This window comes from Clarias gariepinus, chromosome 15 (genome assembly GCF_024256425.1).
Source record: "Clarias gariepinus isolate MV-2021 ecotype Netherlands chromosome 15, CGAR_prim_01v2, whole genome shotgun sequence".
NCBI classification, from domain to species: Eukaryota; Metazoa; Chordata; class Actinopteri; order Siluriformes; family Clariidae; genus Clarias; species Clarias gariepinus.
In genome coordinates this window covers 15068118-15091332 of record NC_071114.1, presented here as the reverse complement: position 1 = coordinate 15091332, position 23215 = coordinate 15068118, and the positions used below count along the sequence as shown (strand labels likewise).

General features: G+C 36.3%; 1 protein-coding gene across 3 annotated transcripts in view; it reads left to right on the top strand.

Annotated features, from left to right (window-relative positions):
* The window catches only part of rabgap1l (RAB GTPase activating protein 1-like), a 114652-nt gene that overhangs the window by 15212 nt on the left and 76225 nt on the right, over positions 1-23215 (top strand). For all 3 annotated transcript variants that reach the window (XM_053513154.1, XM_053513155.1, XM_053513156.1), the window contains exons 7-13: positions 376-486; positions 1299-1365; positions 2274-2376; positions 4658-4824; positions 8511-8637; positions 17232-17325; positions 18102-18252. In XM_053513154.1, the coding sequence (XP_053369129.1) occupies positions 376-486; positions 1299-1365; positions 2274-2376; positions 4658-4824; positions 8511-8637; positions 17232-17325; positions 18102-18252 (820 nt within the window). The remainder of the gene's footprint in view (positions 1-375; positions 487-1298; positions 1366-2273; positions 2377-4657; positions 4825-8510; positions 8638-17231; positions 17326-18101; positions 18253-23215) is intronic.

The following is a 23215-nucleotide window of genomic DNA, read 5'->3' as shown; positions in this document are numbered from 1 at the left end:
CCACACATCATACAACTCATTGCGGCATCGCTGTAAACTTGCCGAATCATGTCAAACTTCTCTGTGGCAGATTTATGCAGTTTTACACAGAATTACACATTTGCTCTTTGGCCAGAACAGCACCAGTTGCACTTCTCTTGAAGTACACAGGACGATGTTCTTTGACATACTGATTTATGCAGGTCCGTGCTCCCTGTGACTGTGTGCAGTCTTGTGCTGTTATATGTTGGTGTGTTACAAAACTAGTCTCAAAACTTTTTAATACCACCCTATATTTTAATAAATCCAAAAAGAAATTGTCTTTCCTTTACTAAATTATGACATGCCTGATTCCAGTGACTAAATTCTGTTGTTGGGTTTCTGTCACTTCTGCAGTCCTGTTCCTAAAGACAGAGACAAGTATTATTTCAAACTGCGCCAGGGTGTACAGAAGAAGGTGGTGGTTACAGTGCAGCAAATCTCCAACAAAGAGTTGGTAATAGAGCGGTAAGACATCACACACACACACACACACACACATTTAAATATCACTTTTGACGAAACTACAGTTTGATGTAGCTTTATGGAATACTATTTCCCTGTTATTGCATCGTGTAGGATGAGGGATTTAAAGTAAAAAGTATTGTACATTATTTGCCCACTCTTCGTCTTTTTCTTTGTCTTTTTCTCACAGTTTTTTTTACTCTTTCCTGTCTCTTGCTTTACTGCTCCTGTTCTTATTCATTTTCTCTGACTCACATTTTCTCTCTCTCTTTCTCTCTCTCACACTCTCTCTCTCTTAGTTCTTTAAATGGCAGATTTTGTACTTGTAAAGAGTAGTTCCTTAATCAGACTCCTGGTGGCACTCAAGTCACAGCAACAGGGTTTCTCTTTTCAATCCGCAACCCACAGTACAAATCCACATTCTCCAAACAGACAGGTTTTAAATTAAAGGACAAACAGCTGCTCTGTTATACTGTGGGGCATTTATTTATTTTACTGCAGTAGCTTTAGGCACTGCTTGCTCTTTTAGATTCATAAGGGCATGAGAGATCAATAAATGTTTTGAAAATAATTCAAATCGCATAATATAAACTTAAAAATGACAGTCCTGTGGGAATTTTTCATCCTTTTAGGGAAAATGTTCCCTATTCATCGGCTTTAGAGACTTTATGCTAAGGTTCATTGCAGGTTTTCTGGAAACTCTTGCGAAGCATTTTATCCTTTTCCTTTAATTGTTCACCTGTCTATATTTCATTTGTTACTGTTTTTTATTATAAAAACTGATGGATGTTTTATTTTGTCTTTCACCATGTCAGATGTTTCGGCATGTTACTCAGTCCTGGGCAGAAGGTTCGGAACAACGACATGCACTTATTAGACATGGTGAGGAAACTCCCCAGATTCTTCCCTCATCTCTCTTTAAGTATTCTTAAAAGTATTACATCTTGCTTTGCTGTGTCTCAGAGGCTGTTCTATAACATCCTTGTGCTGTGTCATGGGACCAGTTTTCTATCCTGATTGCCTCATATTTTCTCATACAGCCACACTTTTAAATGGTCATTCCAAGTCTATTTAAAGACTTTTTATTATTCATTAGAAACATATTTTTGCATATTGCCTCAAGCAACTTTTAGTGTGGGCGGCAATGCATTAAGCTAAAACAATCAGACGTGTAGTTTAATCAGCTGTGGTAATTTTCCTTGGCATTGATGTGGGGAATGAAATTTAGCTTTTACAATACTGTATATCTTAATTTGTGCCTGTTGTTGTTGTGCCTGACATTTCATTCTTAAATCCACTCCTTTTCATGATACTTTTTAGAGAAGTCGCATTACTCAATTACTTAATGCTACAATATAACAGCCATTTGATAAACATGTGATTAAACCGAGCAAACTGCATAAGATACTGGAAAAAAGATTTTTTTAATTTGTTCAGTTATTTTAAATGTTGTGAAGGGATCCTATTATCATTTCCTCTTATTGAAGCCATAAACCTTAGTTCCTTCACAATCTTTTTTTTGTTCTTTTTTTTTTTTTTAATTACAAGGAAAAGAAGCAGCATGACATTTTACCACATAGCCCAAAACAATCTTGTGAAAGAAAATGTGAAGTTAAATTAATTCATGTCTAAAATGATCTTTAATAACATCATAACTTCATTCTGCGTATAAAATCATCAATGTTACTGTATATAAACAAATTTTAAGAATGTAAAGTTTCTTAGTCAACACACATTTTCGCTTTTAGATCGCTTTTACTAGTTTACTTTCTGGTTCTTGTTGTACGTAGGAGATGATGGGGAAGAGTTCAGACGGAAAGGCTTACATTATCACTGGTATATGGAACCCTAACACCCCTGTGTTTCAAGCCCTCAATGAGGATACACCAAAAGGTGAGACATTGTTAATATACAGTCTATACAGAGAGTGCATAGAGTTACGTTATAGACTTCTATTTGAAGCTTGATCATATTTTGTGTGAAAATTGTTTTTCCTGTTTGTGTGATTTGATTACCTGCATCATACATTTATTTATCAGTATATTACACTTTTTGTTTATCATCCTGTCATACAGTATATGATTATAAAACAGCTCTAATCTTTTTTTATGTACATACAGTGTGAGTGTGAGTGTGTGTGTGTGTGTGTGTGTGCAATGGGAGGGGGAAAGAGAAACAACCGAGACATAGGGTGGTATTGTGTGAATATGTGTGTGTGTGTGTGTGTATATGTTTGTATGTATGTATGTATGTATATATGTATGTATGTATGTGTGTGTATATGTATGTATGTATGTATGTATGTATGTGTGTGTATATGTATGTATGTATGTATGTATGTATGTATGTATGTATGTGTGTGTGTGTATGTATGTGTGTGTGTGTATGTATGTGTGTGTATGTATGTATGTATGTATGTATGTATGTATGTATGTATGTATGTATGTATGTGTGTGTGTGTGTGTGTGTGTGTGTGTGTGTGTGTGTGTGTGAGAGATAGAGAGAGAGTACACCATCCTGCATTCAACATAGCAGCAACTGACTGTAAGCTTAAAGGTATAGAATAGAAAGAAATGGCTTGGCTTATAAAACTGTCATATTGTCCTCCAGAAAGGGAGAACCTGTCCACATTATTTAGTCCATGCTAATAATTTAAATAGGGTCCAAATGTAGACAGCTGACCTCTGCTCTGCAAGGAAGGGGTCTGTTTTCTTTATATCTCATTTGATCTGATTTATTTGACTGCAAATTTTGTGGCGTGTGATGGACCAATATTATATTTTCATTAGCTTTATGTGGCAGTTTGGTCTGAAAGCGATGTCATTGAAAAGTCCTACCGTTTACCTACTGTAAATGCTCTTCTCTGCCAGGATTTTATGTTTAGTTTCTTCTGATTGGCAAATATTTTTTGTTTTTCTTTCATTAATGTCTTGTTTATCCAGGTTAATTACAGGTAAAAGTAAAGTTTACCTAAAGTAAAGAGATGAACTCCTTCCACCATGTGACTGAACATGTAAATTACTTAAAGAGAAATGCATATATAAAATCCAGATTGGCTTTCAGAGCACCATTCCATTTCCTGCTGATTAATCTGTAACATGAGATGGGCTTGAGTAATGAGAGTGAATCGTGTATGAGATGAGAATTTGCTTTTGGATTAGACCCTGGAGAGTGCATCGTGTCTCTGTGACCTTCAGCTCAGCTGCCTTGTATTTGCCTCAGTTATGCGATGGTATTTGTGGTTTTATACACGGTGCATATTTTGGGCGTTTAAACTATTGTACAGAAATACTGTGTTAAATTGTAGACATTTGTTTAATGCACCAGTCAATATATCTAATTATGTATGGCGATGTGCATGAAATTTTCGGTCCACATTTTTTACAGTTATTCAGATATGCATACATTAGGTGTAACCTGTCGAGAGTTAATTTGTGACATTTCTTGCCTTCTTAAAGTGCTTTGGACAATCATTTGTTTTACTTCGACTACTACACAAATGCATATTATGGCAAGAAACAGTTAGTTAAGTAAAGAGAAAAGGTATTACATCATTACTTTAAGAAATGATGGTTGTCAGTCCAAAAACTTTTAGCTTTTACAGTGCCGTCACCAAAACCATCAAATGCTGTGATGAAACTAGATAGATGAGGGCTGTTCCCGGAAAGCAAGACCCATGACTACCTCTGCTGCAGGGGCTGCAAGTTTTTTAGAATGACCAGCCTCTTAAACCACCGATTTATAGCACCACAAATTAGAGCTCATGTGAGTCAGGGGCAAAGAAATAGTTACTTTGGAAGAACAACAAGCAGAAGAGACTTGCTTGGTCCAAGAAACACAATAAATGGACATTAGATCAGAGGAAAACTTCTTTTGTCATGTGAGTCCAAATTTGAGATACTGTAGAGCGAGCGAACAGACAGTCCCTTAAATCATGGAGGAGGTGTGATTTGCGTATGGGTGCTTTACTGGTGACACTGTTGGTGACTTCAAAATAGTCGAAAATGATGTGTGTGTGTGTGTGTGTGTGTGTGTGTGTGTGTGTGTATATGTATATATATGTGTGTGTGTGTGAGTGTATCTGGTAACAGGATGCAGACCATCATAGTCATACATGCATTAGTGAGAATCAATCCTTTATTCACATTGCTTATGTCTTGCCTATTTTTAACAGATAAGCAGGTGTATTTGACTGTGGCTGTGGATCTGGTGGTGACAGAGGTGGTGGAGCCAGTTCGATTCCTGATGGAGGCCTTGGCTCGTGTTTATCCATCCAATGAGAGGTTTTGGTACTTCAGCCGAAAAGCTTTCTCTGAGACCTTCTACCTGCAGCTAAAACTGGTACGCAGTTAATTTTATTAAATAGGATTTCTTTCTAAATTGGTCCCGTGACTTCCAACCCGCTAGCTAACTCTCCGCATAGCACAACAGCTACATGACACATGAGGGGACCCTTCCCATCTTTTTGTATTGTTTCTCATTCTGGTACACAGGGAAAGTGTAGTACAGCTGGAGGAAAGTGCTATCTGCCTTCTTCTATTTGCTGTAATTAACAGGAAAGAGAGAGAGAGAGAGTATGTATTTGATCCCACCCGGAAGGTACGGCTATTTATGGCCTCTAAGAGCAGCCAATTCAATAAGCTCACCAACTTTGTACTTGATTTTATTTGGATAACTGAGGTAACTTATTAGGCAATGATAAAACATATTATAATAATTGAGGGACCCTAGAGATACTACCTCATTTTGTTTATGCAGATACAACCTTATTGAGTTTTGGAGATGGGACTCCTAGGCTGACAGTGCACACTACTTCAACTCCAGGAAAGCTGTGAAGCATCAAATGAAGGCTTTGTATTAAGGAACTTAATGAGAGGCCTGGCTCTCATTATCATGCTGAAGTAATTAGGGTTTGCTGTCTGCATGTCCTACTGATTGCCTTGGTAGTTATTTTATTGCTGAGTGGAAGAATAAATGGGCTGTAGTTAAAATCTAATTAAAAGATAATATTATGGTGTTAGCATGAGACCCTTCTTATTTTATTTTCGTGTATTTGCTCCTGCCTTTCATTGTGTGAAGGAATTGGTAAGTAGTTGTTATTTGTTGTAAATGTTGTTTTCTGCCTGAAGCATATTCTCTGCTTAGCAATTACAACAGATTGGCTTCTATTTCAGAGCCAGTGATAAGGGTATCAGCAGGTTTTTTTTGAGAGATGCAAAGAAGGGAGGATTTAGAGATGACCTCTAATGAATGAATAGGATGCGTGTAATCTGGCGCTCTGATTACACCAGCCTCTCTGTGAACCCCATTAGCATACAAGCCCCCCAGGAGTGGCCACTCAGCAAGACACCTTTTTTTTCACTGGCTGCTCCTTTTAATTTCCATAAACATAATTATATTTTTGCCTTTTTCCCCTGTGGCAGCAGCAGAGGTAGGGCTAACTCTGAAAACTTAAACCATATTGTCACGATGGAGACGTTAAAGTCTTGGCATGAGTTAAATGATCAAAACATTTACTCATCGTAGCCATGTAGCCGTGGGTGATCGAGTTCACAACTGTAGCCGCTTTCACACAGCCGGTTTAGTGTGGGTATATTGCACCACGATTGTGCCTCGGCATTCTGTATGAAGGCAGTAAGGTCACGTAGTGATGGCCGAGATTAGAATTGTGTAAAAAGGGAGAACCCTTCCTTGCAGAACTGGGGTCTGAGAGTTGAGATGAGTGATGTATGTGACTTGCTATCGAAGGGATTTAACCAATTAACCAAGCCAGAGATCAGACATACAGTACCGTACACCCCCCAAAGCTGCAAAGCTTAAAGAAAAATTAAGTGAAGGATCAGATGAGATTGAGACTGACTAGCAGTGAGACATTTTTATTTTTTTATATAAATTATTTTATTTTGATAAATATTTATGTTTCAAAGGGCAGTTGACCTCACTGAGCTTTGTCTGGCATTAGGAGATACAGTAAAATGCAAAAAAAAAAAAACTTTCTTTCTCACAAACTCATGTTATGATTGGTTACAACGTTTGGTAAGACTTTAGTTTTGTCTTTTTTTTTATTGTTTAGATTACCAGAACTCTGAAATAGAAGAGAATCCCAGAGCATAAATGCAGAAGTTAAAGGAAATATGTTTTTTTTCCACTCCGTTAAGTGCATCTGCAGTGAGAAATGGCAGTGAACTGGGGAGTCAGCAAGCTTTTAGCAGAGCACTGTGTCTTGAAATCAATGGTACTGTATATGTGGTATTTCAAACATACATGGTACACATCATGCCTACAGTACTCTTCAGGCTGATGGAAGCTCATTGAAAGAAAACACAGAGGTGACTTGGCACTAAATTTGTAATTTCTGTGTGAATTACAAAATAGAAGGAAAAACACAGCATTGAGTAAGGCTTGTCACCCTTGTAGCATGATTTCGGTCGTATTGTTTTTGGGGGTCTGGCAGTGAGGGGGATGCCGGTTACTAATGGTGCATATACGTTATAGTAGCACAGTATCCAGTTTTAATTTAATTTCAAATGTAATGTAGGGCTGTAGCTATTGAATATTTTAGTAATCGAGTATTTTACCAAAAGTTTTATTGAGTAATCAGATAAAATTTAATTTTGCTTAATTAAACAGCAATGTAAAATACTGTATATATAAAAGAAACTATTAAACTAAAAATTAATTGGTTTTCTTTTTAGAAAAATCTACTTTTATTTTTTAAATAAATACAGCATTTAATCTAAAATAAACAGTCATTTATTCACAGGAATAGCTTGTTGGCTAAGATGAATTAATTGCATTACAGTGCCATACATTCTTATTTTAAAGCCTTTTCTCAGATGCAAAAACAAAAAAAAAAAGGTATTTTAAATGACTTTAAGTATCAAAAAATCTAAGGCACACTGTTATGCGTTAAAATGCCTCCCTGCCACGGATTGCCCCCGCTGCATAATATCTATCAAATATTATATTAGAACATAAACTCATATGTTTATGATTTACAAATTGCCCCAAACGAATTTGATTATAAAATAAGCAATATAAAAAAAGACATGTTGTATAGGGAAAAAATATATAAATTATCTTTTTTTTTCATTTTTATATTGCTTATTTTATAACAAAATCGTTTCGTGTAATTTTTCTTCATAAACAATATTTATTTAGTGTAAACATTTTTGTATTACAAACCACTGCAAATTAAATGTGCCACAAAATAAACATTATATGAGAATTTGTATTACGTGTCTGGGGGGCATTATAGCGCATAACACACACATTAAAATAAATAATTATACAAAAACAGTTGTGCAACTTAACTTTCAGAACTAAAAGTTTCAGAGTTTACAGCTCAGGCATAACATAAGCCTTTACTGACAATTTCTGTAATTTTCTCTCGCTGGTCTTTCATCTCTTGGCTTGCTGATATTTTTATCGCTCCCTTCCATTTTGCAGCCCGCAACAGAACGCTCCATCCAATCAATGCACAGCAAACTGTTTGCGTCTCCTTCCGCTGTTTTGGGTGACGTAAGCGCTTTTTCTTTGTCTGTGTTTAGTGGTGGCTTGCATCCGGAAGCGCGCTTTTTCACACCAAACAAATAATTGCGCAAAAACATAACGCAAGCTTTAAAAATTTATTAAAAGAAGCTTCGAGGCAGAAGATTTTGCCTCGACCATTTTTTGTTATAGAATTACTCGGGTTACTCGAGGAATCGTTTCAGCCCTAATGTAATGCATTTAAATAATTTCCTGCCTAATCACTTTATAGTTACAATTCATTCATGTCTATAACTGGCTCTTGATGCTAGCTAGTGTTTTTGATATGTGAAGCCACAGGTCCTGAGCTATTTTATACCTATTTTGTAGCCTTTGAAACATTAACCAGTGTATTATTTAATGCTAATGCGTCACTTTCATCATGCTACTGCTCTGTTGTTAGTAAAATGAATGGGCGAAGTGACGGAATAAATGCATTTTCATTTTTTGCTCTATGTGTATTCATGAACACTCATTTACTGAATATTTGTGTGTAGGGCTTGGAGAAGGGTAGCCAAGGAGACGCCATATATGAAGTAGTGAGTCTTCAGAGGGAATCGGAGAGAGTGGGAGGATCACGAGGCCGCTTGCAGTCCCCTACTGAGGAAGAGGAGCTGGAGGAAGGTATGGCATGTTAAGGCTGGACACAAAATTCGTGATGTTGTTTAAAAAAAGAAAAAAAAAGAAATTTTACTAACAAACTGCCAGTATATTCGTGTGTGTGTGTGTGTGTGTGTGTGTATGTATATATATATATATATATATATATACTGTATATATATATATACTGTATATATAGTACACATACATATAATACCCATACATACTATACATACATATAATACATACATAAACACACACACACACACACACATATACATATATATATATATATATATATATATATATATACACAGTGGTGTGAAAAACTATTTGCCCCCTTCCTGATTTCTTATTCTTTTGCATGTTTGTCACACAAAATGTTTCTGATCATCAAACACATTTAACTATTAGTCAAAGATAACACAAGTAAACACAAAATGCAGTTTTTAAATGATGGTTTTTATTATTTAGGGAGAAAATAACTGGTTGGGCCACCCTTAGCAGCAATAACTGCAATCAAGCATTTGCGATAACTTGCAACGAGTCTTTTTGCAGCGCTCTGGAGGAATTTTGGCCCACTCATCTTTGCAGAATTGTTGTAATTCAGCTTTATTTGAGGGTTTTCTAGCATGAACCGCCTTTTAAAGGTCATGCCACAACATCTCAATAGGATTCAGGTCAGGACTTTGACTAGGCCACTCCAAAGTCTTCATTTTGTTTTTCTTCAGCCATTCAGAGGTGGATTTGCTGGTGTGTTTTGAGTCATTGTCCTGCTGCAGCACCCAAGATCGCTTCAGCTTGAGTTGACGAACAGATGGCCGGACATTCTCCTTCAGGATTTTTTGGTAGACAGTAGAATTCATGGTTCCATCTATCACAGCAAGCCTTCCAGGTCCTGAAGCAGCAAAACAACCCCAGACCATCACACTACCACCACCATATTTTACTGTTGGTATGATGTTCTTTTTCTGAAATGCTGTGTTACTTTTACGCCAGATGTAACGGGACACGCACCTTCCAAAAAGTTCAACTTTTGTCTGGTTGGCCCACAAGGTATTTTCCCAAAAGTCTTGGCAATCATTGAGATGTTTTTTTAGCAAAATTGAGACGAGCCTTAATGTTCTTTTTGCTTAAAAGTGGTTTGCGCCTTGGAAATCTGCCATGCAGGCCGTTTTTGCCCAGTCTCTTTCTTATGGTGGAGTCGTGAACACTAACCTTAATTGAGGCAAGTGAGGCCTGCAGTTCTTTAGATGTTGTTTTGGGGTCTTTTGTGGCCCCTTTTGGTTTGCTGGAGTCCCAAAGCATTAGAAATGGCTTTATAACCTTTACCAGACTGATAGATCTCAATTACTTTTGTTCTCATTTGTTCCTGAATTTCTTTGGATCTTGGCATGATGTCTAGCTTTTGAGGTGCTTTTGGTCTACTTCTCTGTGTCAGGTAGCTCCTATTTAAGTGATTTCTTGATTGAAACAGGTGTGGCAGTAATCAGGCCTGGGGGTGACTACAGAAATTGAAGGTGTGATAAACCACAGTTAAGTTATTTTTTAACAAGGGGGGCAATCACTTTTTTTACACAGGGCCATGTAGATTTGGAGTTTTTTTCTCCCTAAATAATAAAAACCATCATTTAAAAACTGCATTTTGTGTTCAATTATGTTATCTTTGACTAATAGTTAAATGTGTTTGATGATCAGAAACATTTGACAAACATGCAAAAGAATAAGAAATCAGGAAGGGGCAAATAGTTTTTTTTTGTTTGTTTTTTTTCGATTATATATATATAGTTTGATTTTTTGGCTGCTCCTATCGAAGGGTCGCCAGAGGAGACCATTTGATCTGCGAACAGCTTGGCATAGGTTTTATGCCAGATGGCCCTCCTGATGCAACCCTCACATTTTATCTGGGCTTGAGACCGGCACTGCATCTAGTGGCTGGGATTTGGGCAGGAGGGAATTAAACCCGGGTCTTCTGCATGACAGGCGATGAATTCTACTGTACTGTATGTGTGTGTGGTCATTTTCAAAATTTAGTCCCCCCCCTTAAATAAAAACATAATTAAAGAATTAGCTTGTAGCGGGTCTCGGTATTGGGTAAATACTCAGAAAAATAACAGCATAAAACCTTTTTACTGGAACATTATTTATTTAACAAAAAATTCTTTTTAAAAAATGAAGAAGAAAAGAAACCCATAAAAGAATTTGGAGTTGATTGATTGATTTTTCACATGTGGAATCATTCAAGATAGTTGCCAATGTTCCCAGCACATTCACCCTAAGGTCAGACTATACAACGCTTTGCTATACTGTATATATATATATACAGTATAGCTACAGTGAGGTTAATAAGTATTTGATCACCCTGTGATTTTGCAAGTTCTCTTACTTAGAAATCATGGAGGGGTCTACAATTTTTAGCATAGGTGCAGACAGAAAGAAAAATCCAGAAATCACATGCTATGATTTATTTAAACTATTTATTTGTGAATTACTGTGTCAAATAAGTATTTGATCACTTGCTTATCAGCCAGATTTCTGACCCACAAAGACCTGTTATTTTGCCCTTAACGGATCATTTAGGCCTCACAGATAATTTAAGTCAACGAACATGAGAGCATGATCTGAATTTCGCAAAACTGCATCTGAACAAAGCACAAGCCTTCTGGATAATATCCTATGCACAAATGAGACCAACGTGAAGTTGTTCTGCCCTAATGCGCAGCTCCATGTTTGGCAAAAACCAAACAGTATTTCAACAGAAACACCTCCTATCCGGGGTTTATGATTTGCAGCCACAGGACCTGGGCATCTTCATTGAGTTGACCATGAACTTCTCTGTATAAATTCAATTCAAATAAAAATTTTATTTGTCACATACACAGTCATACACAGTACGATATGCAGTGAAATGCTTATACGACCGCCAGTGACCTTAAAAAATGAAAGCTTATAGATAAGAATTTTATTTTTAAAGATAAAAATAAAAATATACTGTACAAATAAGGACATTCACAATATAGCAAAATATGGAAAATATAGAAGAAAAAAAATAGATATTTGTAAAAATGTAGTGTAAATTAAGAATATATATATAAATATATAATCATTATATCCTAGAGGCAAACGTGAGGCCATCTATAATAATAATGAAGAATTAAAAGAATAAAAGAATGAAGGATTTGGAATAGTTTAGTCTAAGTCCAGAGAACTCAGAATTTTAAGAGAGCTGTGCATAAGTGAATACCCAAAAACCTTCATGAACTGACGCAATGTTGTAAAGAGGAATAGGCCAAAAATTCTTGACAATGATGTAAGAGACTGATAAAGTAATAAAGTAAACAATTTCTTCAGGTTATTGCTGCTAAAGGTGGATCTACAAGTTATTAAATCATGTGGTAGTTTGTATTGCCCGCATGTTTATAATGACAATAAAAATAAAAATAATGACACAAATTTTAAGTTTTTTTGTCTGAGGTTGTTTTATGTATATACACACACACACAGTAGAACCTTGGATTGCGAGTAACGCGGTTTGCGAGTGTTCCGCAAGACGAGCAAAGATTTTAGCAAGTCTTGGTTTATAAATACAGAGTATCATGTATCACACATGCGCTTCTTGTTTTGACGCCAAAACAAAAAGATGTCACGTGATCACAACTGAGCCAAAGTTTTTTCCTCTCTCTTGCGCTGCGAAATTGTGGGTAATCGTCTCCCCTGCTCTGTCTTAGTGCTCGTCTTTCACTGGTATATCAACACCCGTGCACGTGTGTACTGTTTACTATAACACTGTGACCGTGTGTGTGCGTAAAACATATTTTATTTTGTGTTTGTATGCGGGCATGTACTGTTTCTTATAACACACATGTGCTCGTGTGTAAAGCAAAAGAAAGTCTCATTAGAGAGGTTGCAGATCCATTTTCTCCCTCCCTGTTTCAGCCTGTCATTATGTGTGTGTGCTCGCGTAATTTGACACCGTGCCCCTTCACACACACACTCTTGCCTTTACAACCCCCCACCCCACCTTGGTATGAAGGTAAAACAGTAGCAAAACCCGAGAGCTTGCAAATTCGAATGTGAGAACTTGTAAAATTAATATTTGTATTTGTAAGTTGAAATTTATACTCACAGCTCTGATGTGAAAAGCTGCATCTATCGATTTGCACACCTGTGTTTTAAATTCGAAGTTGCAGATTAATAGTGACAAATGTGTAACGTGTCATTCACATAAACAAAATGACAGGCACAATTGTGTACTACACATTTATCTTTGCGCTTTACTTCAGTTTCGCTGCACAAGTCGGCGCTCACAACCTCTCAGATCTGGCAGTACAACCTCAAATCCCGGCGCTCTGACTTTTGCTACTCATTTTGCGATATTCCTGTAGCAAAACTCACTTGTGCACTTGTAAGCGCGAACTTGAGAGAGCAGAGTCAGGGGCGGGGCTGGGGTGGGAATGAAGTCAAAGCGCAAAGATAAATGTGTCATTTTGTTTATGTGAATGACACGTTACACATTTGTCACTATTAATCTGCAACGTGGAACGAATATTTACATTAACGAATACATTACTTCTTATGGGGAACCTTGGTTTTTACGAGTGTTTTGAAATACGAGCTTGTATAATCTTTAAACTACTTAAAGAGTGAAAAAAATCACCAGACCAGATTTGCTTTCTTCACAGAAAATCTTCACAGAATTTCGCTAATATCCACTCAAACACATTCGTCCCTCTGCACTTTCTCCCTCATATTTTGGCAGCTGTGAATAAAGTGTAAGTGTTAATTTGGTCAGTGGCTCTGCGCTCCTGCAAATGTGTCTGTTTTTCCCATGTGGTAAACATAGTGCTAGAATTCTTAAATAATACAATACTGCTACGATTAACTGAATATTTTTGTTATAATGTAAAATGTAAAATAATAGTAAATAGTGCTTTCATTTTAGAAAGTAACCAAGAAGGTAGATGTGCAGATGGAGAACACATTACTAAAATTTCACTCATAAGTTTCACAAGATTTTCCGTGGCATTTTAGTTTTTTTAAATTGTGTAAATTAGCCATGACTCAATAAATCGACAACTCAACAAGGTTTTACTAATTGATTCCTTAGACTGATCCTGTGGGGTGTAGGATCCAGGATTTTTTCGATCCCTTTTTGTAAATGTAGTCACCACTTGTAGTTTGTTGCCACAGTTTAACTGATTGATTAGAACAAATTGGGCTCTGTGTTGTACTGTTAGCAAAATTCACAATGCACAAACTTATGCAGAATTGCAGATACATGTCAAGAGCATCTGTTACTATAAAAAAAAAAAAATAGAATCACTAGGTACCAGATGATCTAATTTAAGTATTTGATAAGCTGCTGATCTCCTGGGAATTTCACAGGAAACAGTCTCTAGAGTTTATCCTAAATGGTGTAAAAAAAACTAAAGCAACATGAAGTAAGCGGTTATGTAGGTGAAAGTGCCTTGTTTAAACTGGACTAGGGGAAGTACCCATAGTTGACAGGAAAATGTTTTTTATAAACGGTTAAAAGGTTAAATCTAAAAAATAATATCTGTGATATTATTTCAGCTTAAAAATTAATACAAAGTTGTAAGGTATCTTGTGCCTTATTTACACTAAATAAACTGTACGGCAGCTGAATACAATCCCTGTTCGGTATTCATTTGTTGAATAATGACTCCAGCATATTAAAATTCACTTATACCAATTCAGCACTGTTATTTCAGTGGTCAAACTATTAACTAATCCCAGTAAAAATATTCAGTTTAGCTTTTCTAATTAATCTATGGATGCGGCTTGTTTACATTTAGCAAGTAGCTTCTTAGTAGTTTATTTTAAAGTAGATTTTTAAATCTGTGACATAACTGTTCATAACATCGCTTTTATTCAACATTTTGATTTTGTTTATGGTGCAAATTAAACTTTGGGCAGATATCTAAGTACTCCAGAAGTTTTAATACATTTTGTTTAGCAGTTGATTTAAGACGCGCCAAGAGTTTGACGTATGCCCAGTGCGCTTTCAGAACTTCCGATTTGTTATCTGACACATAACTGCTCATAAGTTTACTTCTACTAAACATTCTGAATTAGTTTATGGTGCAGGTTTAACTTTAGGCTAATGCCAAAGCATGGTTTTAAACTTCCTGCAGGAAGCTATCTTGCGTTGCTTGCTAGATTTTATGTTTAATAAAAAGTGGTGCATGTAAATTGTAAAATGGGATATACTGTATGCTGTACACATTTTGGCTACTTATGAGCTAGAATGAAATGCTTACCAGTTTATTCCCACAAGCGACACAGCAGCAGTCGTGTGTTCCCACAGATAACACGAACTGTCACGTACAAGTGTGAGCACTGGGATAGAGTGGATTCTGGTTTAACAGGGAGTGATCTGGTGTAAAGCAATAGACTGGTGTTTGGTGTTTGCCAAAGCATTACATTTTTATCTCTCAGCAACCCTGTAACATAGATCATGTTTCCAAAGCCTTTAAAAAGATGAGTCATTTTATTTCTCTGGTATCGTTTACAGCAAAGTTGAATCATTTAAAGTGTTGTCTTTTTCCCCACACACATTTAATTGTGTTTAGGGTTTGTATTGATGAAAACCGCTGTTATAGAATGACAGTTTATTATATAATAACTCCATTAAAAATCTAGTGTTTCATCTGAAGCCACTGTACATGCACATTTTTCTTTTCATTTTTTGTATTGTCAGAGAGCTGGAAAAGAAAATTCATCCACCCACACACTATTGAGCTGCTTTGCCACCTTAGGACATAGCAAGCACTCAAGACCTCTATCTCCATCTCCATCTTATTTCTTGTCTCATTTCTCTCTTTCTCTCCCACCCTTTTGTTCTTCTTTCCTTTTTTCGCCCCTCTCATTCTCTTTTGTGAAACACAGAAGCTTATGTTTTAAGCTAAGCCTTAGGTAGTTTAAAAGCATTTTAAAGCCTGCACTTTGATTTGAACCTGACCATTTGTAAAGAACGCTGATTAGAATCTGTTTTTTTTTGGAGGTCAGTTCATGGATGAAGAACCTTTACATCTATCCTCCATCTACATAATGCAGCTCTGGACTGTGCTGCCCTTTTTAAAGTGATGGTGTTAATAATGTGGCTTTTTGTGGGTGATTTACTCCTCGTATTGTGTTGTCCTATTTGTTATGATTGAAACTACAGTCATTTTCTTCCCATTATTAAAATCAATTCACAACTCCTGATTTAGGAATCTATCCATGCTGTGGTACTAAAACCCTTTTTATACCATTCCATAAATTCAGCTACAGATCTGATTGAAATCACAGTCCTGGTCTCCTGGACACGCTGTGAGATTATTGCAAAGCACGTGTCACAGTTGTTCACCTCAGACTTCCATTAGGATTAATGTTACTGTTTCAGTAAGATTTTAGTTTTTGGCTCGTTGGTTTTAACTTCATCAGAGTCAATTTAAGAGTAAATTGTTTTGTTTTACAACCTTTACATTACATCCTTAGGTCTGTACCTTAATAAACAAGTGTCATGACAGTTATTGGCTTATTACATCATTGGATTTAAAACGGTTTTAGTCAACATGTTTCCTAGTATTTATTCAGATTTCTTCATGTCTGGTTAACAGTTGTTGTAAAGAGCATTTTTTTTTTATTTTTTTTATTAGAAATGTTAACGCAGTCATAAGTTTAAATGCTAATCTGATGCTAAATCAATATCTATTGAGTTTGTATTTCTTTTATTTTTTTTAACAAACATCAATACTGTAGTAACCCTCTACTAACCATGATGGAGAGGTTGACTGAGTTAAGCATACTGTAACATATTATTGTAGTTATTATAATTGTTGTTTTTATCATTGGTATTATTATTATTGTTACATTTCAACCATTCTGTGAAGATCAAACATGATTTTTCTTCAGTGACAATGACATGTCTGTGGTATGTCTGGGTTTAGCACAAGCCTGTCGTCATGCAGACTGTGAGAAATGAGATGTCAAAGTGCCAATGGTGCTGCTGGGCTCATAACGACCCTTATGAACATTAACCTTCAGATACTGCATTTATCACCACAAGTTGTGTTAGTTTCAGATGGATAGACCGAAAGCTTAGCTCATGCGTGCGTAGCAGTGATCCTCAGGTTAATGAAATGTATGCAACACGTGACTGTACGATCGCAACAAATACTATGAAACTTTTTTGTTTTTAAATTAAGGCTGTAATCACGTCATCTAAGTTCATGTGTATGTGATGGTTTGAAAGTCAAAGATGTGCCAGTTCGTTTTCTCTTTCCCCTCACATGCGCGCAGACATTCTTGGAAACGTTGAATCCAAAGACTGCATGTAAAAAGCTTGAGTGCTTTTCAGCCCTGAGCTGTGAATTTCAGCTCATCGCTCCTGCTTTCCAGCAGAGCTCTCCCACACACGCACACACAATCTGTGACCAAGGAGGTCACATTATCCCCCCAGCCTGAAGCCTAACACATCAAAAGTACACTGGTGTTTTTCAAGACAAATGAGATCTAGCTACCTTAAGTTATTAAATGATCTTAGATACGACCACATAAATGAATTCCTTACAGTGCTTATCTTCATACCGTTCCCCTTCAATCTTCTCTTCTAGACAGCGACAGCGAGCTCTCCAGTGGAACTGGTGATGTGTCTAAAGACTGTCCTGAAAAGATTTTGGAGTCCTGGGGTGGCATCCTTAATAGATGGTGAGACGACAAGCATTTTACAAACCAATAATTAAGAAAAATATTGGCAAATTAACATCTTTCACATCACTTAATCATTGATTATATCCTTTAAATATCTCATTTATTGCATTATAAAATTTTGAAGTAAAATTTTTTGCTGGTTTAGGTGTTGATTGTAATTATATAATGTATTTTAGTTAACAAGGTTGATATGGTGACTGGAAAGTTGCACCCACAAAGCGTAAATTAATTAATTAACATAACTGACTGACTAATATGAAGCTTGACTTTTTTTACATCCTTCAGAACATGGCTATGCAGGTTGAGACTGAATTCTCATGCTTTTCTGTTTGTGTCAAATGAGAGTTGGTCAAGTTACTGGGTAGTTATCGACTTACATTCGCTGCAGTAATATTTAATTATACAGCAGGTCAGTTCATGTACAGTCCTCCATGTTCATTTTAAGTAGCTGCATGCCATCATACAGTTTGGGCTTGTCAGTAATTTCTTGGGATTTTAAAAACTCCTGCAAAGCCATTTATTACGCTTAGTTAATTTTATTATATAATGAAAAATTTGGTACTTAAAATTCTCTCTTGAAAAAGATTTACAGTACTACTCAGTGTGTTGCTGTAAATGCATGAACAAGGAAAAATATTTTTAGATCCTAAAAGCGGAATAAATAATTGAATGAGAAAATTGTTCTTAATGTTAATCTCTTAATAAGAAAATATTTCAGAATTGTGATGACATGTAGCACTGACCAAGTGTGTGTGTGTGTGTGTTGTTCCCAGGCATGGGAACCTGTCTTCACGTCCTAAAGGGCTGTCTGCACTGGTGAGACCCGGCATCCCCGAGGCCCTGCGAGCTGAAATTTGGCAGCTCCTCTGTGGCTGCCAGGACGAACAGGCCCTGCTGGAACGTTATCGCATCCTCATAACCAAGGTAGGATCAAAACACCCTGCACACACACACACACACACACACACACACACACACACACACACACACACACACACACTTAAATTCATACTCACTCACTCATTCTCTCCGTCTCTCTCTCTCTCTCTCACTGTACACATCTCTGAGTGGAAAACTTACTCCACCTCTCTCATTGCTCACATTTGATTAAAATGCCTTGTTTGTCTTTTAAACCTCTTAAATTGCTCCATGTGGGTGAAGATTCAGGATGCTTTTACATAAATATATCTTGTGTTCATCAAAAATTTTTAAATAAATAAAATGTATTGATATGTGGTAGTTGGTGAATTACACATTGGGGAGACCTAATCTACATGAACTTTGACTTATAGTCATGCAAATACTTAGCATTTTTGTGTAAAACAGATCATATCTATTAATCTAATTGCAGGGTTAAGTGTGTTGGACATTAGCACGTTTATATTTACTTTCCCATGCTTGTATCTCATACATCATAGTTATGAACCTACAAACATTTTCGGTGGATTCTATTTTGGAATCTGTATGTGTAGCTGTTTAAGCAGACTAGTTATTAAGGGTGCAAAAGTGTGTGTATTTGTACTGAACTGTACTGTTTCTGCAGGACTTTTGGGTCAGTCTACATTGTGAACTAAGTGAATACTGTCTAAGTTTACCTAGTACTAGGTGTTTTTCTCAATGAATTTGGTAAATTTAAATTAAAGTTTTAACCCAATTTCCCAAAATTGTCATGGAAAATGTTTAGTAATAATGCTCATACAAACCATAACTATAATAAAGGCAATCCCTAGGCAGGACATTTGGCTTTCGAAGATGAAATTTCCTATTACTACTAATGTTTCTGGAAGATGCCATTGAAACGCTCATTACCTACTTTGACCATAAAGTGATGATAAAATCAGCAGCAGAGCCTCTGATGCCAGGTGTGCACAACCAGTGGCAGTGATGAAGCTGATGTACAAAAACTTTTAAACCTGTACCGCATTTGGTATTTTGAGCAGCATACAGTGCAGTCGCCTAAACAAATTTAAAGTGCTCCCATTAAAGCTCTTGATTTAAGAAAGCATATCCTTAATGTAGCTCTGGCAGGCTATGCTAAGTTTGTAGATGTTTAAAAAGCTAATTCTTTCATGTTGTTTTTGGAGGTGCACTCGTTCTCATGCCAAGCATAGTGACTGGTTGGAATGTTCCCACACTATAACACTATTGTTAACTCTGTCATGTCGTCATACTGTACTAACAGATTAATACTAAAACTATCATTAGTCATGCTTTAAATTTGTTAAAGCTTTTTCAAACTAATTTTCAAGCTTTATTTCAAATTTTTAAGTAGAAGTAGTAAGAAGCAGCTAAGTACCTGAGGTCATCAGTAGAATTAACTCCTGAGTGCAGTGGGGAAGGGGAGCTCTGATTTATTATCCCCTGATCCCCAACTAATATATATTTACACTGTATATTCCAACACAAGTACCTTCCAAACAGAACAATTTTTATTTTTTACTGAAACTCTTATTGAAATAATAATTAGATAGACATAATTTCTGATTCAGTTGGTGGATTAGGTGAAATATCAGGCTGTTTAATTCTTCTGTTAATTCTTTTTATTAAGTTTTTTTATTTTAAGACTTTTGTTTGTTGCACTCTTGTCTGATTTGATGGTGTTGACAGCTGGTATCTACAGTAATTGCAAGTGGAATTAATTAGACTTATGTTAATTTCTCTGTGGGTGCACAGTTGGTATTGAGGGATTTTTTTTTATTATTGGTATAAAAGTTGCATTTGGTCACCTTTTTTGCCACCACATATGATGAATTTTCTCAGACCAGCACAAAAATATCATAATGTCATCATTAAACGCATCCAATTAAATTAAGGTAACTTTATGACTTTATGAATTACAACTCCGGAACCATGTATGGTCGATTAATGGAAAAATTAAAAAATCGGCCCCCACGGTTGCTGATGTAAATGCAAAAGCACCTGGTATAAGAATGTACTCTATGTAAATAGGCACACTGTGTTTTTTTTTTAACTATGTTGGTGTAATGGACTTTGCAGAGCTCAGTTGGAGGTGAGGATATTCCTGCCTGCCCTTTTGTGCTCTTGGTCCTGACCTGCCAGAATCAATTTACCGTTGACTCTGCTTCAAATACCCTTCGGTGTTTCCACCCAGCCCCCATCACTGCTCTCCATAGAGCTCCGATCAGTCAAGCACACCGCTGTTAGATAGGCTGTAAAAGGGCATGTGAAAATCTTTGTTATACATAAAGGAATAGTTTCACAGCAGGAAGGAAATTTTTAGAAGACCTTGATAATGATGTGTGTTTTTTTTTTTCTTGGTTTTTTTTTTCTTTTTTTCTGTATAAATCAATAGTCATCACTGATGCACCTGGGAAATACAGCATGGTCATTATTGAGAGGAAGGGTGACAGAGAAAAAGGCCAATAATAAAACAGGTAAAAAAAGGATAATTGTTTTTCATATGTATTTATACCCTGGCTGTCAGCTCTTGCCAGGGAGTATAAATTCCACTGTTCCAGTTCCCTAACCAAGAGCCATAGTTCCCATCACCTCTCACATCAGCAAAAATAGCTGCCATCCAGATGAGTTACCAAATATATGCTGCTTTATGTAATACAGATTCTGTAACAGTGCAAATATAATTCTCTCATTTATTAATTAAATTTGTAGTATTCTCCTGCAAAGCTCGAAATAATGGTATTGATATAACAGTCATGAGACCATTAATAAACATGAAGAGGCTGATGGGCTTCTCTGCTAGGTGACACTGAAGTTATAAATGGCTCTGTCTCAGCTTGCTATTGATTATGATAGTGATTAATTCCCAAGTAATTGTGCAAATTATGTATTTAGGTTATTATGTAATAAACAAGCCTGATTTTTTTTTTATTATTTTAAATTGGGCTAAGACTAATGATATTTAAAAGCAAATAATCAAAGAATACAAATGAATGTACATGTGGCTCAGTTTATATCATAGCAAATTAGACCTTTTCAGGTTTAAATGATTGAAAATCAGAAATGCATGGCATTTGTAACCACAATTATCCCTGCTTACACTTTTGATTAGGGATTATTATTAAACGATTTATTATTAGCTGACATTTTCTCAACATTTTCCTATCTGCTCCCTCAGAATACTGAGAGAGATGTTCAACCAGGCCTTATAAAAGGGCTGGAACATTTTTGTTTTTAAGAAGCAGATAAAGTAGAGTTAAAAAAAAGTGCACTTGTTTATGCATTTCTATGTATGCATGCAAGAATACCTTGCCAGTTGTTTGCTGTGTTAAAGTGCACTTACCTTGCATATTTCAAACACGTATAAGTGCCGAGAAGGGCATAATTGTATGAGGCTCTGAAGCACGATCCAGAATTTCATTGAAGGCTTGTTTGTGCATCAGATGTCTTATTTGCTGTGTGCCAAGAGGCTTCCTTTTAAACTCACTGTTGCTGAGACAAATCGCTGGACTACATCCAAGAGTTTATTATTCTTTTTATTTTTTACTTCTCTTTGCTAAGACTCTGTTCCACCACTTTCTATTTCCATCTGCTTGTGGGATTAATTATGTAGTCCTCACCAGTCTGCTTAAGTAGATTATTGTCTTTATGGAGCATGTAATGAAATCTTTGATAGCAGATCATTTTGGTAGTTTATTTGCGTTTGTCATTTTTGTGCGCGCTCTGGATTTATAAGATTGTTTCCTTTACATGTTGGTAGGGGGTTTTGGTTTCTCTCTCTTTTTTTCAGTAGTAGTTTCATTGAATTATGAAAGGGACAAGCTTTTAATACCACTTGTGTCATTTGTCTCAGGAATAGCTTCTTTGGCATCACCGTGCGTGGCATCAGGCCTTCATCATATATCATTACATTACATTATGTTATGTTTGCGACACAACTCATCATGTAATTGATATTTCTCATTACCCTCATTGTGCTCTGAGGATCAGCAATGTGTCTGGTGGGGCCACATGAGAGACTGACAGTTTGTAAACATCATTGAGTTAATTTAATTTCCAGGAAATCTAAATAATTTGTCTGTCTGGGTAGATAGAGATTCTTTTGCATGTACTTGCAGAAAATGTGAATGAAAATAAAATGAGGCATTACCTCCTGGTTTACGTAACTAATGAACATTTCCCCTAAAAAGAAAAATCACAGTACACAATCAAGCAATTGAAAAGTACACATCGTGGTTTATATTGTTTGCATTGATGTCATTACTCAACGGTTGTGTCTGTTCTGCTCAGCTGCATATGAAGTGCCTCGGCTTCTCACAAAGCTCTCCCAGTCTCCTTTGGCCAGCTGCATTCATGGCTTCTCTAGATTCAACACCCCTTTTTATAACAGACTTCTGTTCTTACATGTATTTTAATGCACCTATCAGTTACTGAGCCTCCAGTAATGCTGGTCTTTTCTGCTGATTTGCGAGTGTAGATTTTGTATGTTTTCTCCGATGGCTTATTAGAAATCCGTAATAACACCAGCATAGGTTTTAAAATGTACAGTACAGTAAACTGCATGAACAAGTAAAAGAGAGTTTGTCTGTTACTGTTTTTTTAGGTTAACTACAGCGAATATCACTGTCAGTGGAAACCTGACCTGGATTTAGGCAGCTGTTATAATAAATGCTGACTGTCTGCCGTCAACTCCCTGAACAGCATGAGATGGAACAAAAAAATATAGTTTATATCAAGAACGTTGGAATTATTGTGCTGGTGGCATTTTCTCTTTATTATTATTATTATTATATATATTTTTCCAAGCCCCACCCATCTTGCCCTTTTTGATGAATAATTTACACAGCCCTCTGTTTGGAGGTAGCTTATGTTACAAGGTGCAGATCATTTGAGTGGCTGATGCTCTGAGGCTGCTAGACTCATACCCATTTTTGTAATTGCTAATTTTCCTGTGAAGGTGAATGTTCTA